Raw genomic sequence first — 18,251 nt, forward strand, 5'->3', positions numbered from 1 at the left:
AGGTGTTCTCCAATGGGGCTTATGAGATTGAAGAATTAGCTCCGATTAGGAGAATATTCAGGATAAATGAAAAATATCTGAAAAGGTGCAAGCATGTGCTGCAAGAAGTTAAAATAGTACAAGAATAGTCTCGGTAGAGACAGGAGAAACTTGGTGCATGAAAAAGAAAAACAAAGATTAGCCGGCGCTAAGAAATAATAAATGATTTAATACATAGATCGATGTTTTATATTTTAATTAACTAGGGGGCTAAAATCGCAACTTTTGAAAAGATAGGAGGCCAAAAGTGCAATTAAGCCTTCAAATTATTTAGGCACAAATTTTTTCATTCCTTTTATAGATTGTATGTATAGATTGAAATAGAATAATGAGAAAAATAATACATAATGATTGTTTCAAATTATAATTTTAAGATTTTTCGAAATAAAATGATTAATTTGAAAATATTAAAGGTGAGAGCAAAGTTGTTATGAAGATGAAAATAAATTTGAATAACTTTTTTTTTTGTTTCATTGAGAAAATGTGTAATGCTACCACTTTTTGAAATAAATATCTTAAGAGTAACAAACACGCCTATCCATCACGACGTGTATAGTTCACAACCACTATTTACTACTTTCATTTATTTCTCGTAATCTTCCACCAAAACAAGTCGAATTCTCACTATATAAACACATAGCTTGCTGATACTATAACTATCAAAGTTAAACCAAAACATTCACAAACTAAGTACTAAATTCTCAAACTCTTATATTCATCGAAAAAAAGGTTAAGAAATGACAGGAAATTGTGAGAATTATGCAATCGGAATCGACTTAGGAACAACCCGTTCTTGTGTTGCTGTATATATGCCTGATCATGATCGGGTAGATATCATAGGAACAACGCTTTCTTCTGTTTCCTTCACTGATACTGAAAAAATTATTGGTGGTTTTTCTCGAAACGCCACCAAAACTGTTTATGGTAAAATCTTCTAAACTTATTCATTTCACTGTTTGTAAGGGTTTTGTTTTCAGTCGTCGTAGTTCATGCAGAATATTTTAAGTGTTCGGGATTTAAACCTCGTACTTTGCATATTTTATGCGTTGTCCTAACTAACAGCTAAGTTTATCAGGACGTTCATGCAGAATATGAAATTACTTGATTTTGTTCGAAAAGAGAGATTAAATATATATATAAGGGGTTGCTAACTTACTCCCACTTAAAAACACGAAGGAGTAAGTTAGCAAATCTACCCCCACTTGTCTTTTTATTAAAAACTCCTTTATGTTATTAATTGCCACTAGTTTAATGAATGAACATAATTGTAATTTTCCTTTTGTCATAGATTTTTTGTTTGAAACTTTTTTTGTTTAATGTTGTTGCTGCTTCCCACGACACCGTTTCCCGTTCTTATGTTTTCGTTTTCTCGTTGTTTTGTGGAATTTTCTGGAGACGCACACAAATGCATCACAAATCCAATTGATTTTCTCACCCATGGAAGTTGTGCCAAAGAAATAAAATTTTAATAAATAAAACCATAGAAGTTCCACTTAAACATTTACTTGATACATCTTATCTTTATAAATAAACTAAAATGATTTTTTGACAAGAAATAAACTAAAATGATCTTATGAATGTTTCAATATTTTCAAGAAAAATCAAGTTAAGGTCTCACTGTTAATCAGGCATGCATACTAAAGAGAATGCAGAAGCGTTATTTTATTTGATCTGTCAATGAGTACAATTTATACATGGAAAAAAAACATAGAAGCATATCTAGAATATTCCAATGTTGTTGACTCATGAAATCTGCCTTGACAATTTCTACCATTTAAGGGATTTGACTCCATATTTATTATAGCAGATTGCTTGTCATTATTTATTTTATAATCAGCACCTATCAAGGGATTTTGACTTTGTTCCTTATCATGCCCCCTCAAGCTAGTGGGTGGACTTGGATACACGCCTAGCTTGCTGCGAAATGTGAAAAAGGGATCCTTAGCTAGTGGTTTGGTGAAGACATCTGCAAGTTGAGATGATGTAGGAATATAGCGAGTAACAAGAGCTCCCATGGCTACTTTTTCACGGACAAAATGATAGTCGAGTTCAATATGTTTGGTGCGAGCATGAAACACCGGATTGACACTCATATGAAGAGAACTAATGTTATCACAAAACAGTTGTGGAGCACGAGAAAGAGAGACACCTGTGTCTTGAAAACGATATGTGATCCATGTTAGCTCGGCAGTGGTGTGAGCCATGGATCGATACTCTGCTTCAGTGCTAGAGCGGGCAACAGTTGCTTGCTTTTTAGAGGACCAAGAGATGCAATTAGCACCAAGATAGACACAATAACCTGTAGTGCTTCGTCTTGTCAGAGGACAGCCGGCCCAATCGGCATCGCTAAACCCATACAAGGAAGGTGGAGTGTTGCAGAGGTAACGAAGTCCCCAATTTTGTGTGCCTTTGAGATACCGCAAAATGCGCTTAACAGCCTTTAAATCTGTCACAGTGGGCTTGCTGAAGTGTTGACAGGCACGATTGACAGCATGAGTGATATCAAGACGAGTGAAAGTTAAGTATTGAAGTGCACCTACAATGCTGCGAAATTCAGTAGCATCAACAATATCATCATCTGAGGATGGTGACTTTTCTTTCAAAACCTGTGGTGTTGCAATCGCTTTACAACTAAGCATTTCTGTTTTAGATAATAGATCATTAGTGTACTTTTGTTGCGTTAGAAAAAGACCATCTTTGAAGCGAATGAACTCTATACCCAAAAAATAGTGCAAAGGTCCAAGATCTTTAATGGCGAACTCTTGACTAAGCTGCTGAAGGAGATTTTTAATGAAGGAATCATTGTTTCCTGCAACTAAAATATCATCAACATAGATCAAAATCAATGTGGTAATGGAACTTGTTTTGAGAATGAAGAGTGAAGAATCTGCTGTACTGCAAAGAAAACCAAGATGGAGCAAGAAGGTGGATAAACGATCAAACCATGCACGAGGTGCTTGTTTGAGCCCATATAGAGATTTCTTCAATAAGCAAACATGGTTAGGTGTGTTAGGATTCACAAATCCAGGCGGTTGCTCCATATACACAGTCTCCTTAATGTTTCCATGTAGAAAAGCATTTTTGACATCAAGTTGTCTCATACTCCAATTAAGGGAGAGAGAAAGAGCGATGACAAAGCGGATGGTAGTGTGTTTGACTACAGGGCTGAAAGTTTCATCATAATCAATCCCAGGAATTTGAGTAAAGCCCTTTGCAACTAACCTGGCCTTGAAACGGTCGATGGAGCCATCTTCTTCGAATTTGATGCGATAGACCCATTTTGATCCAACAACATTAGCATCGGAAGGCCGTGGGACAAGCTCCCATGTTTGATTTGAATGTAGAGCTGAAATTTCTTCTTGCATTGCACTAACCCAAAGAGGATCCTTGAAGGCACTTTTTAGTGTTTTTGGTTCAGAGTATTGCTTTGGTGATTGTGTAGCAAGAGAAACAAAATCTTTAAGGTATGGTGGTGGATTGCGCAATCTATTTGACCGAAGCAAAGGTTGATTCAAGTCTTCTTCTGCCAATGGTGGTTGCTGCTCAATAAAGGCATTTTCTACTTGTTGCTCAACTTCAATATGATCACCTTCTTCTTGGTTCAATTCTTCTTCTACTAGTGGTGGTTGCTGCTCAATTAAGGCATCTTCTGCTTGTTGCTCAACTTCAATATGATCATTTTCTTCTTGATTTTGGGCTGGATGTGAGCAAGGTTCTGCAAAACAATTTTGATCACATAATGAAAATGTGTTAGCCTCATTTTGAGCTGATTGATCTATTGACAGATTTTTATTAGCCTCCGAAATGGAATCGACTAGTTGGCTACTTGAGCTAGTAGACAATGATGCACATAACTTGGAGTCCAACCATTCATCAGCATTAGGAAACTCGGTAAGTTCTAGATTTGGAGTAGATGGTACAATTGTTGATGGCTTGAAAGGGAAAATCGTTTCATCAAAAACAACATGACGAGAGATGTAAACACGCTTTGTCTTTGGATCCAAACATATGTACCCTTTGTGCATTGGACTGTAACCTATAAAGATACAAGGATAAGTTTTTGCAGAAAACTTATTCTTCCCTTGATGCCTTAGTGAAGGAAAGCATTGACATCCAATCACCCGCAAGCCATTATATTGTGGATGTCGTTTGAAAAGCTTAAAGTATGGACTTTCATTCTTCAATGTAGATAAAGGAAGCCTGTTTATTAAATAAACAGCTGTTAGAAAAACTTCAACCCACAAAGGTAATGGAATATTTGCATGAAACATCATGGTTAACCCAATCTCGACAATGTGACGATGCTTTCGTTCTTCCGTACCATTTTGTTCCGGGGTCCCTGGACATGAAACATGAAGTTCAATGCCGCAAGTATGTAGATGATTTAGAAAAGAATTTGAGTTAAACTCTCCTCCGCCATCACACTGAAAAATCTTGATCTTTCTATCAAGTTGATTTTCTACAAGTTTTTGAAACCTTAAAAAGCACTCCAAAAATCCAGACATTTTCTTTAAAGGGTAAATCCACGAGAACCGTGAATAGTCATCTATAAAAAGTGCATAATATCGAAAGTTTTGATTAGAGGTTGTAGGTGCAGGACCCCAAAGATCACAATGGATTTTATCAAGAGGAGATTCTGAAATTTTATTAGAACTTTGGAATGGCAATTTACAACTTTTTCCCATTTGACAACTAACACAAACAACAGGTTTTGATACCCATTGTGTTACATTGATTTTGTCTTTCAACAAAGATAATATCTTGAAATTTGGATGTCCAAGTCTTTGATGCCAAACTGTGGAAGGGGAACCTCCTCTTATTGCACTAAGAGCCTCTTGATAGCCTCCATCAAGTGTGTACAGTTGTCCTTTCTTATGCCCCCTCGCTATCATCTTTTGACTTTGATCCTTAATAACAAATCCAGAAGAAGTGAATTCAAAAATGCATTGGTTATCAGACACAAATTTTCCAACAGAAAGCAAATTCTTCTTTAAGTCTGGAACCACCAGAACATCTTTTAATTTTAAGTTTCCATTAGATGTAACAACATTCACATCACCAGTATGTGTTATTGGTATGTTATTTCCATCACCCACATAGATTACATCATTTCCATGATAAGGCTTAACATAGGATAAATTACCTGCATCATTGATCATGTGGGATGTAGCTCCAGAATCTACAATGAAGGACTGGTCCTTTGTGTCATTTAGAGCAAGAGCAGCAAGTGCCTGGGGAAAATCTTCAGACTGATAAGAATAATCATACCTGTACCAGCAATCAACAGCTTCATGATTCGGTTTTCTGCAAATTTGACAAGCACTTTTACTCTCGTTGTTTTGACGTGGCTTTTCTCCCTTTGAACTGTGGTTATGCTTGACAGAGAACTCGTTGTTTTGAGGTCCATTATATCGACCTGCTGGAGTAAAACCTCTTCCTTGAGAGTTAAAGTGACCTCTACCGCCACGTCCGCTTCGACCTCGACCTCTTCCTCTTTGACTAAAGAAAGCTTGAGCATGCTCTATTAAGCTCTTCTCTTCTTCCTTTTGGGCATTTTGTATCTGCTCATGTCCTTGAAGAGCTAATAGAAACTGACTGAATGAAGGGTAAGGCGGTTTAGTAAGCATAGCAACACGAAAAGTTTCATAGCTTGGTCCAAGTCCATAAGCAAATTGAAACACTTTGTCTTGGTCAGAAACCGGTTCTTTTATAGCAGCAAGATTGTCACAAATTGATTTGAATTCGCGTAGATATTCTTCAAGGGTTCGTGACCCCTTTTTGATTGTCATCAACATGTTCTTCAAACTTCGTGCCTTCTCTATCGTGGCTGGAAGTAGCTGTTCTTTAACGGAGGTCCAGATCTCATACGCAGTGTCACCATTGATCATGGTCAACACTTCTTCCTTCATGGTTCCGAGTAGCCATGAACATAGGAGACCATCATTGGTGATCCACTTTGAATAGTTCGGATTTGGACTCTTTTCACCCGTGGCACCCTTGACTTCCTCTTCTGGTTTTTCTTCACTCAATAGATGGTGAAGAACACCGAGACTTCGAACTAAGGGTGTGATTTGATTACGCCACAATATGAAATTGTTTGTGCTCAGTTTCATGGAGATAAAACTTGAACATTGGTGAAATGATTGGATGCTAAGTTCTGGTTCTGTTTTTGGGAGGGATGTGTTGGTAATGCTTGAAGACATGATGTGTTTGGCTTGCAAGTTTACAGGCTCTGATACCATGTTGAAATTTGGGGCCTAACTCATCCTTACAAAACTGGCTTGTAAGGTGAGGATTGCCTCCTCTTTATATACTCTTCTCAAGAGTCTTATCTATCCGATGTGGGATTTGGGTTTTTCCCAATACACCCCCCTCACGCCCAGCACTCTTTGGGCTTGGTGCGTGAATAGGTTTAGGCGGCCCTTGAATTCGACAAGCTCTGATACCATAAAGAGAATGCAGAAGCGTTATTTTATTTGATCTGTCAATGAGTACAATTTATACATGGAAAAAAAACATAGAAGCATATCTAGAATATTCCTATGTTGTTGACTCATGAAATCTGCCTTGACAATTTCTACCATTTAAGGGATTTGACTCCATATTTATTATAGCAGATTGCTTGTCATTATTTATTTTATAATCAGCACCTATCAAGGGATTTTGACTTTGTTCCTTATCACATACTAGCAACGTGAAGAAAGAAACAAACATTAATTGGGACATTATAAGACAAAACCTAATTTATGCAGTAAAAAAAATTAAATGAGGGTAAGGAGACATTAATTGTTTGGAGATGTGTAAATTACACTAGTACCCCCATATTTAAGTAGTTGTTCAAAAGAAAGACTTCGGTTTTTAGTAAAAAATAAGTGGGAGTAGACTTGCTAACTTACTCTTTCATATTTTTAGGTGAGAGTAAGTTAGCAACCCCCATATATCCCCTATATATATATATATATATTACATACTAACTTGTAATATTAATAAATTAATGAATAATGTCCCATTTCGATTCCTCACTGCTCATGACCCAATTTAGTTCCTTGCATAAAAATTTTACTGGACATTTGAAACCTCGACAAAACTAGTCTTTGAAACCTTGTACAAATTGTGCAAAGACGGAAAATTACAACAGAGTTTATATTAAACCAGAGTCACTGATTCAACATTTTTTGTTTTGTAGATGCAAAAAGACTAATCGGTATGAAATTTAGCGACGATGTAGTTCAGAGTGATATGAAGTTTTTGCTATTTAAATTAATTAGTGACGTCAATGACGAACTCAAGATTGTTGTCAATTACAAAAAAACGGAAAGACATTTTACACCGGAGAAAATTTCATCGATGGTATTGGCAAAATTGAAAGAGATTGCTGAAGCTAAACTTGGAAGAGTCAAAGACGTTGTTATTAGTGTCCCGGCTTGTTTCAGTAACTCCCAACGCGAGTCAACTCGAAAGGCAGGTACTATGGTAGGTTTTAATGTCATGCAAATAATCAATGAACCTAGTGCTGCAGCCATTGCATATATTCACACTAAACCTAGTAATCATAGCCGTAGAAATGTTTTCATCTTCGATTTGGGTGGCGGTACTTTGGATGTGTCTATTCTCACACTTGAGAATGGTGCCATCAAAGTTAGGGCCGTTGGCGGAGACACTCACCTTGGGGGACAAGACTTCAATAATACAATGGTGAAATATTTTGTGGAAGTGTTCCGGAAGAGGTATAAAATAGACATTAGTGGAGATTTAACATCCCTTAGGAGGTTGAAGTCAGCTTGCGAGAAAGCAAAATTGATATTGTCATATAAATATGAGACCACCATTGTGATAAAATCTTTAAACCGAGGTGAAAATCTCGAATCAAAAATTAGTCGCGCAAAGTTTGAAGAACTCAACGAACATCACATCAAAAAGTGCATGAAGATTGTAGAAAAGTGTCTAGAGGATAGTGGGATGGTCAAGAGTGACATTCATGATGTTGTGCTTGTTGGCGGCTCTACTAGGATTGTAAAGCTGCATCGACGTTTAAGTGGTTTCTTTGGTGAGAAGAAATTATGCAAAAGCATCAATGCTGATAAGGCGGTTGCATATGGCGCTGCTGTCCACGCTGCTATGTTGAGTGTTAAGCAGAAGTTTCCTTTGAGGGAGGTCATTCCTTTGTCCCTGGGATTGAAAACACCAGGAGAAATCATGGACATAATAAGTCCTAGGAACACCAAAATTCCTAGGAATATGGAAAAGGTGATCACCACATATTTTCCCAACCAAGTCAATATTCCGATTCAAGTTTATGAGGGTGATCAGTTGAAAACTTTGCTAGGAAGTTTTGAGATTGAAATTCCTCCAGTTCCAGCAGGTGTTCCTAAGATTCGAATCAACTTCCAAATTGATCATGATGGCATATTACATGTCTATGTCTCGGAAAAACATCTTGGAATTCATAATAAGAAGCTTGTAATCACTGTAAGTGACAAGGTAAGGCGGTCAATGAAGGAAATTGAGAGGAAGATCAACGAAGCTGAGAAGTACAAAGACGAAGTTAAGAGACGTAGGATGATGGTAGAAGCGGACAAGAGACGTAGGAAGAACGCGATAAATGCAGTAAAAAGGTATGCATACAAGATGAAGGATGCCATTAATGATAAGGATATTAGCTTTATGCTTTTGTCAAAAGAAAAGAAAAAGATCAATGATGCAATTGGTTTGACTTTACTCTGGCTTCGTGTTAATCATGAGGATGCAAAACAACATGAAATTGAGGAACATAGGAGAATGCTTTCAAGTGTGTTTGATGGAATTATTGTGAAGAAGATAAAGGATGAGGAGCATGGTGTGCAAGAAAACAAGAAAAAGAATCATTGGTTACCGTTATTACTAAAATATACTTTCCAGGTAGTGTATATAGCTGCAACAAATGACATCACTGGCTTAATATCTTCCATATTTGTGTCTAATTAAATAGGATAGTGTTTCATGTAGACACTTTCTTCTATACACACATTGTCCGACTTGCTTATTGTCCGAACTTCATGCAAATTGTCCGACTTGCTTATGGAAGTATATAACTTCTGTATATGATTGTAATACATGTATTAGATAAAATATTAAATATGTATTTATATGTAATATAAGTTATTAATTATGTCTATATATTAGTATTATGTCAATATTATATTATAGTAATAATTATAATTTAGTAGTATTTTTAGGAAGTTAATAGTTGTTATAGGAAGGTATTGGTGTGTTATATTAATTAAGGTTGTAATGTGTGAATGAATAATGAAGAAAGTTAACTCCTTCAAAAGAAAATGAAGAAAGTAATAAATTTTTTTTTCTAATATTATATTATATAAGATTGCTCATGGGTGTTCCATAGCTGCTACTTGCTTGTGCAATATCCAAGAGGTACACACAATTCTCCACCGTTCCTTCAATTCGGTGCACACAATTGTGAATTTGTACGCTTGTTTATTGTGACTTTTTCACAAGTATTCCACCGTTTGTTTTCCTAGCAAGAGCGTTCCTCGTAATTAACTTTCGGTGTTGATTCACAATTTATTGGATTCTTAATTGGAATCGTGAATTATCCATTCAAGGGTTGAATTCACGACAAATCTTCTGGGTCGCAAGTTTCTCTGATCTTTTCAATCTGTCAATCACTTATTTGATCTCTGCTAGGGTTTGCAATAGCAGACTTTCTATTGGGAAAAACTCAAGTTCCACATCGGATAGATGAGACTCTTGATGAGAGTTTATAAAGAGGGGGCACTCCTCACTTCACAAGCCGGTTTTGTAAGGTTGAGTTAGGCCCCCAATTTCAACATGGTATCAGAGCTTGTCGAATTCAAGGGCCACCTACCTATTCACGCACCAAGCCCAAAGAGTGCTGGGCGTGAGGGGGGTGTATTGGGAAAAACCCAAGTCCCACATCGGATAGATGAAACTCTTGATGAGAGTTTATAAAGAGGGGGCACTCCTCACTTCACAAGCCGGTTTTGTAAGGTTGAGTTAGCCCCCAATTTTAACAACTTTCGGTGCCGATTCACAATTTATTGGATTCTTAATTGGAATCTTGAATTATCCATTCAAGGGTTGAATTCACGACAAATCTTCTACGTCGCAAGTTTATGATCTTCTCAATTTGTCAATTACTTATTTGATCTCTGCTAGGGTTTGCAATAGCACACTTCCTATGCATCATTTCCACTTATTCTTCCTGATTTCCTCCAGACTTGGTGCGCTCTCCTCTCTGACTGCCTAGCCATGTTCGACTGGCAGGCGAAACTGGCTCCCCGAATCCCAATTCCACTGGTGCAATCTCAGTCTGCTAGGGTTTGCAATAGCACACTTCCTATGCATCATTTCCACTTATTCTTCCTGATTTCCTCCAGACTTGGTGCGCTCTCCTCTCTGACTGCTTAGCCATGTTCGACTGGCAGGCGAAACTGGCTCCCCGAATCCCAATTCCACTGGTGCAATCTCAGTCTCCACCCTCTCTAATTGTTGTGCGTTCTGCACTTGTTGTCCCCCGTGACTGATCAGACTGTTCCACCTCCTCCCAAATCGTTTGCTGCGATTTTAGGGGGTGCCTCAACTTGTGTTGCAGAAGATGTTCCTTGCCTGAAGGGCGATACTTTCTCAATCAAAATTGGCCAAGATAAATACTCCAAAGGCCTGGCTGAATGTCAGTATACACTAAGGGTCGGCTTACCTTGATTAAGGGCGACAAACCTTACACGGCACGCGATTTAGCTTCCAAATTAGGCAAGATTTGGAAAATGGTTTATGAATGGAAGATGGTCTCGCTCGGACGTGGTTTTTATGATTTTCTTTTTCATAATCTGAATTATTTAACTCGTATTTAGATGGCGGGCAGTGTTTCTCTCAACCGGGTCTTCTTCATCTCTCACAGTGGACGAAAGACTTCCATCAAGATTCTTATAAATAAACTCATGCTTCATTATGGATTAGACTTGTTGTGATGCCTCAAGAGTATTGGCGAGAAAGAACACTAACGGAAATTGCCAGCGTCGTGGGTACTCCTATCTCTATTGACGCTCCAACTCGTAATAGAGCGTTTGGACTTTATGCACACATTCTGGTTGATATTGATTTATCGAAGAAGGTATTTGATGAAATTCTTGTTGAAAGAAAGGGTTTTGCCTTCAAAGTGGAAGTACAATATGAACGTCGTCCACTTTTTTGTCATCATTGTTATGTCATTGGGCACAATATTACGACATGCAAGTGGCTGCATTCGGAAGCAAGTAAAGAAAATTGTGGTAAATCCAAAGTGACTGACATAAGTAAGAAGGTTACTCTCGCGGTGACAAAGGAGCTTCATCTTCTGGTTCTTTACAGTATGTCCAGTTGTTCCACAAGATTCAGCCAGGGACGTGATAAATAAGGCTTCTGAAGGTTGCGCTTCCTAGACCAACCATTCCCGTGTTAGATTTGGTGAGCATGATGATGAGAATATTGCTGAAGAGGAGGGGATGGAAAATATGGTCTCTAAGGAACCTGTTCTTTCTTCTCCATCTGTTTTGAATGTTGACCACGCTACTGTACATGATGATAATGTTTCCCCAACTCAAGTTATTCCCTCGAATATTCCAAGTATTGAAGCTCCGGTTGCCACTGCCCTTGTTGATACTGAGACCGAATTGGCAGCAGCTCATATATCCACACAGCAAGTTACGGTTCACCTTCAGCTACTGTAGCTTGTGTAGTGGCACCTTCAGAGCCAAGTGCTGCAGCTGATGTGCATTTGATAGGCAACTCCATCACATCCCAGGATGATGTCCCTGTACAACATGTTAATCCAAGAATTCAACATGAGTTAGAGCTTTGACAATGAATTAAAGAGTATGATAAAAAAGTGGTAGAGGAACCTCCATTCACTACGGTTTTCACGAAGAAGCAAAAACAAATGACGAGGAAGGAACTTCTTCATGGGAAGCCGACGTATATCACCCGCTCTAGGGGACCCTCTCCAACTCCCTAATGAACTTTTTCTACTGGAATATTCGAGCTTCGGATGTGATTTATAAGTAGTCTACTTGTTATATTGCGGCAATTTAGAAGGCAATTGTTGTGCTGACAAGTTGGCTGCCATGAGACATGCGGTTCACGACACAGTTTGGTTAATTACTTTACCCCCAGCTTTGGGTACATATTTTTTTAGGGACAGAGTTGGTCTGCCTAATTACAGATTTCCACAGTCAACTGTTTTTTATTTTTTCTGTTTTCGTATTTTTTTTTCTCTTGTTTCGAGGGTCTTGGCCTAGTCCCCCCTCTTGTACATATTTTTCCCCCTTTTTTTAATTATATTTTGAGTATGGCGGCATAAGATAGAGGTTCTCCAAGGTGCCAACCTAGTTGAGATGTTGGTGCTTCCTCTTGATGCATGTCCTCTCTCCTAGCTTATCCAAAAAAAAAAAAGATTGCTCATGAAGATTTTTTTATATATGCAAATTTTTTCAAATTAAAAATCTGTCAACGAGCAATCATTCTTCCTACCTAAGCTTGCTAACTATGCCACTTAGTTACCAATAGGAGAGTTCACAATTGTTGATTCCGAGTTGGGAAACCATTAACCTACAAACAAGCAAACAAGTTAATATACACAAGTCACAACATTATACTCAGTTTATACCTTTACCATCAACATGCTTCTATATTGAGTGGTGAGTTTTGTGAAAAGTTTCAAGATTTGACATTGAGGGAAGTCATGATTCCTTTGGAGAAATTGAGAGGATGATCAAAGAAGCCGAGAGAAGTACAAAGATGAGGAATGCCATAAATAAAAAAGGATACTAGCTTGAAGTTTCCGTCACAAGAAAGAAAAAGATCAATGATATATATATATATATATATATATATATATATATTTGAGATTACGAGTATTTAAAAAATAGTACTTTTGTCTTTAATAAAAAATAACGCTTTTGGGAATCATGAAACTTATATCGAAATGTGCTAAAATGGTTATAGATGCACAAATCACATTTGTTATGCATTCAGAAAATTGTAAAGTCATTAGATGTAGACAAAGATTGTTTGAGAATTTGAGTAAATAATGAAGAACAAATTGCTCCTGAAATACAATATTTTAGTTCAATTGAGAGACAATAATGTACCTTACTAATTACTCATGTTATTATGATATATTATTTGTTACTTTGTTATAATTGATATGCAAGTTATATGTGTGTTGCTCATAATGAAAGGATGATACATTAAGCAAGATAGAACAAAAGCATGTTTTTCAAAGTTCTTTTTCACATATGATCTTTATAATAGTGATCTAAATATTGTGATAATCTTTAACACTTTTAACAAAGTAACTCGCAACTAAAAAATTTGAGCAACGGATACAAAAGATTGGTATTCATCATCTCAAAGATGATTGTTTGGTTGAGGGGCAGAAATAAATATATTCTGCACTCTTTTTCTCTTCACCATGGTTTTGTCCCACTGAGTTTTCTTTGTAGGGTTTTAAATGAGAAAGATACATCGGATATTATACTCTTTTCCCTTTATTATGATTTTTTTTTCAGAAGGTTTTTTCTTATTAAGGTTTTTATAAGACATATCTTAGATGGACATCCATAAAAGAATGTTATGAATATATCAATTAGTGGATGTCCATCCATTAACTTTCCACTTACTTGTAACTCCTACTAACTAGTGAGTGCATTGTAACGTGATTATTCATTTACCTCAGTATCCTATAAATAGGACTTATATTGCAATTTAAAGATATACTTTTAAAGTAGTATAATATACTCTGGTGTTCTTCCTTTATCCTTTTCTCTCAATTCTTCTATACAATGCAACATTTGCCAATATTTTGATTAATTTCATAACAAATAAAATATAGAGTATGTTAGATTTTAAGATTTAGTTACCAATTTATTTGTCTATTTATTTTTCTTTCAAATACACGTGTAGTTTCCAAACCTACCAACTACAGGATGTGATGACTTTAAGGTGGGAAAGTCTCTCTCCCTCTTCATGTAATATTGTCTACAGATTTTACCCAAGTGCGATAGAATTATATAGCAAGATAGTGGTGGACTTTTTTCTTTAAAACTGTGTCACAAATCAGAATTTTTAACTATTTTAATCACAATAGAGTTGGAACCTTTGGTGAAATAGCATTCACCTTTAAGTTAAGTTTTATTATACTTTTATTTTTATAAAAACAAAACGATATTTATTCATTCAAATTGATAGAGTACATCATCGTTAAAGACGTAAATGGTGAATCTGCGAACAAATTCACAACACATAAGTTAATAACATAAAACAGTACAATGCCTACAAATAATTGATTGAATTTGTAATTGACTGATGTCGATCTTTCAATAGGAACTAAACGAACACCACAACAAGACGTGAAATCAAACGTCATGCAGGACCACGAACAACACAACACCGCACTAAGACGACGAAATCATAAATTACACAAAAGAAAAAACTTAATATATGTGAAAACCACTTATTTAGATTGAAAGAAAATAGAAAAAAAATATGTAGAGGGGTCTTTGATAAATAAAGGAGAGAGAAAGTTTAAACAGAAATTGAAGTTTCTCTCATTAGAAAACTAGAACCGGCTTCTTTTTAATAATATAAGACACGGTCTTATACTTATCACCATACTTTTGATTATATTTCATCATGTATAATAAAACCTTTGATGAATGTATTGGAGATATAGATTAGTAGTACATTATTAGTTCTAGTAGATATCAGTATAAATAAGGCTTAATTGCACTTTTGGACCCCTATTTTTTTAAAAGTTGTGGTTATGGACCCCTAACTAATTTAAATACAAAACAGCCCCCTATGTTTTGATTCTTTGGCAGTTTTGGACCCCAAGGTAAAAAAAAAAAAAAAAAAAAATTTGACACGTGGCACCTCACTTAGAGTGCCACGTCAGCGTTGACCGAGTCAACAATGGACTGGGGGTCCAAAACTGCCAAAGAATCAAAACATAGGGGGCTGTTTTGTATTTAAATTAGTTAGGGGTCCATAACCGCAACTTTTGAAAAGATAGGGGTCCAAAAGTGCAATTAAGCCTATAAATAACTTGTAACCACCTTCATTAGTGGGTAACTTTTAATCATTTGTAACTTTTCATTCTCATCAATACAATGAATTTGTTATTTTTTTTCTCATTCCTGCCGTGGATGCCATGTTTCATAACAGAATTAAATAAGTTAAGTTTGCTTATGTCAGAACAAAAACTGGACCAAGACTTGCAGACCTGTATCTCTTCTGCGTTCTTGACGTTTGCATGCACTCTGAGATTAGTTGCTCTTCTCTTAATTATCTTAAAAAACGTGCAGTAACAACTATAGTGATTTATTTTGCTAGAATTGAAAGAATGTAAATAAGAAGAGGTATGCTATGCAATCAAGTTTCACTATACGTGTGCGTGTTTCATTCCTTATGACATCAATCATTTAGTAGCAATTACAATATTTTGTTTCTTTTGATTTATTTATATAGTAGCAATGACAATATTGTTTCTTTTGATTGATTTATTTTTTCAAATTTGGAGAACATAATTAAATAAAAGGAGCAACACTTTTTAATACGATGAAACAACACATTTTTCATTTGATAAAATTTGGATCCGACTAAATAGGCATGTTAGTCTTTGAAATTGTAATAATCGGTCTATTTAGTCTTCAAATTTGCAATTTTGTACCTTAAATTGAAAAATATCAATCAATTTAGTCTTTTATTTTTCAAATATTGCACCTCAATTTAAAAGTTTACACTTGGTTTGATGCAGCAAAAGACATTTAAGTGAATATGTATTTATACTATATATAAAGAAAACTACCTCTTTGAACATTTTTGGGTTGGATTTTTCTTTCCAAAAATACCCTCAATTTTCAATACAAATAACACATGTAACAAATACATAAGAATAAATTTAAATATTAACACAAATGTAACAAATAGATATAGTCTTATAGATATATATTATTTTGTTTTTTTTACCTTTATTATTTTAAAAGTGTAAGAAACAAGATGAGTACTTTTTCATCATTCTAATTATACATTTAAACAACTTTTTCTATAATAAAATTGTTGTTGGTGTCATTGAAAAAGGAATTTAGATTATATGTTTTTTATATTGTATTATTGTCGGTGTCGTTGAAATATCTAAACGTCTTAAAATGGTAGGATAACACACTTCAAATTTCAGAATCCGGAAATTGAGGCACTTTGGAATTTTCTGGAGGTGCATGAGAGGCATTGGGGTGGAAAAAGAAATTCTCCTCCTTATTATGTTTGTTTGATACATTAGATTTGTAAGGCATAAAGGCCAAAAGCCCAATAGTAAAAATAAGAAGAAAAATGCTCTTTACGCTTTTAAAATTGCTCTCAGACACCCAAAAATAGTGATTTTACCTTCGATGCAACTAATCATCGTTCAGTCCTTTTTCAGCGGCAGTTAAATACCATTATAGAGAGAAACCCATGTGAGAAGCACATGCATTAAACATTAAATATAGCTCAACAACAACATATATCAAACATAGAAGGGGAAAAAACTAGACAGGTGGTTTTTGAAATTTATAGAAGGTGAGAAAAGAACCTCTATAAAAGAATTTGTTTTGGGGCCTTCATTATGTCACTAATTGTTTACCTCAAAATCAAGGGTTTTACTTTCTTTGGAATGAAATGGACCCAGAGACCTGAGTAAATGTTCATGACCATTATTGTCATATTTATTTAAGTTATTTAATTGTAATAGTCGGTTATTTAAACTTTTTTCGTACCACTTAGGTTTTTTAAATTAATTATTTGTAATAAGTTGATCCTTTAAGTTTTTTCTGTACCAACGAAGTCCTTTAAGTTGTTTAGTCGTAACAATTTCGAAGATTTGAAATCTTAAAAATGTAAGTTATTTGAGACCTTAAAGTTATAATTAAAAAACTTAAAAGGGTCTAGTGTTACAAAAAATACTTAAATGGCTAATTTGTGATACGAAAACAACTTAAAGTACTAGCTTGTTTCAATTAAATAACTTAAAGGACCACCAGTGTAATTAAGCATATAAAAAAAATAAGTATGGTTTTAAAATATAAAGTATGCTCAATTGTTCAGGTCATTTGGTTTGCTACGGTGTGGAAAATTTGGAAGGAAAGAAATAACAGGCTCTTCAATGACAAAGTTTGCTCGGTTCTTCAGATGGTAGACAAGATTAAGTTGCTTGCTTTTACGTGGTTGAAGGCGAAATTTGCTTCTCTTCCCTTCAATTATCATGGGTGGTGGCTTAGTCCGTTTGCCATTATGGGCATAGGCTAGTGGTACTTCACTTTCCTGTTTATCTTGTACAGATTCCCTTTGTAAATATTGTTTCGACTTTGTTGTCTTCTCCTATGTACATCTTGTGCTAGGAAAGACACTTTGATTTCGTAATATATTCCATTTTAACTTCTTCAAAAAATATATATATATAGAGAGAGAGAGAGAAGGGATCCATTGACTCCAAGAGTAAGTCTAAACACTTACTCCAAATCATGACCATTCATTTTAATTATAATTAATGGTTGTGATTAATTCAATTTAATTGTTAGGGTGGGGTGTTTTCCTCTCTCCACAGCAGCACACGTTTATCCTCCAATACACAACAATTCACAATTATCTTTCTGACAAAACACACAGTTATCGTCATTTGTCAAATGTGTTTATCACCTCCACCTGCTACATCCATTGTTAAGCACATGCCCTTCTTTTCAATATAGAGGTAATCAACTTGCTAATTATGTTTTATTTTATATTTTATTTGTGTTGCCAATTTCTTATATAATTAGGGTTCGATGCTTTTTTTTTGTGATTCCTTTCTATTTATTTTTATTTTTTTGATAGAAGCTTTTCTAGATTATTTTATTTTTGATAAATCGATGCCTTTCTATTTTGGCCATTTTTTTCTTTCTAATTTATAAAGATGGTATAATTTGTTGTATATTGGCTTATGTCCTGTGCTATACTTATCGTGGGTGTTTTGCTGTGTTTTTTTTATTGTTACGTTCATGGACTGTACTAGTCCTTCAACTATAATTGGCTTTTTTTGTTTGGATCCATTTGTACTTCTTGTACATTGTGTATCGTGGTATATAACTATGTTGTTAAAATAATATATCATAATTCTGATTATTGTTTAATGATTTGAATTGACA

The 18,251-nt window shown here is 35.4% G+C and overlaps 1 protein-coding gene across 1 annotated transcript; it reads left to right on the forward strand.

Moving 5' to 3' along the window:
- The first annotated feature begins 662 nt into the window (after window positions 1–662).
- LOC25496003 (heat shock cognate 70 kDa protein) lies at window positions 663–9,164 on the forward strand. The gene is made up of 2 exons (XM_024785414.2): window positions 663–963; window positions 7,226–9,164. The coding sequence occupies exons 1-2, from the start codon at window positions 777–779 to the stop codon at window positions 9,001–9,003; spliced, it is 1,965 nt and encodes a 654-aa protein (XP_024641182.1). The 5' UTR covers window positions 663–776; the 3' UTR covers window positions 9,004–9,164.
- The last annotated feature ends 9,087 nt before the right edge of the window (window positions 9,165–18,251 follow it).

This window comes from Medicago truncatula, chromosome 6 (genome assembly GCF_003473485.1).
Source record: "Medicago truncatula cultivar Jemalong A17 chromosome 6, MtrunA17r5.0-ANR, whole genome shotgun sequence".
NCBI lineage: Eukaryota > Viridiplantae > Streptophyta > Magnoliopsida > Fabales > Fabaceae > Medicago > Medicago truncatula.

Excerpts from the sequence above, each read along its gene's own strand:
- LOC25496003 (XM_024785414.2), top strand. The coding sequence starts at position 777 with ATGACAGGAAATTGTGAGAATTATGCAATCGGAATCGACTTAGGAACA. Across the intron at positions 964-7,225 it reads CGCCACCAAAACTGTTTATG|ATGCAAAAAGACTAATCGGT; the intron begins GTAAAATCTTCT and ends TTTGTTTTGTAG.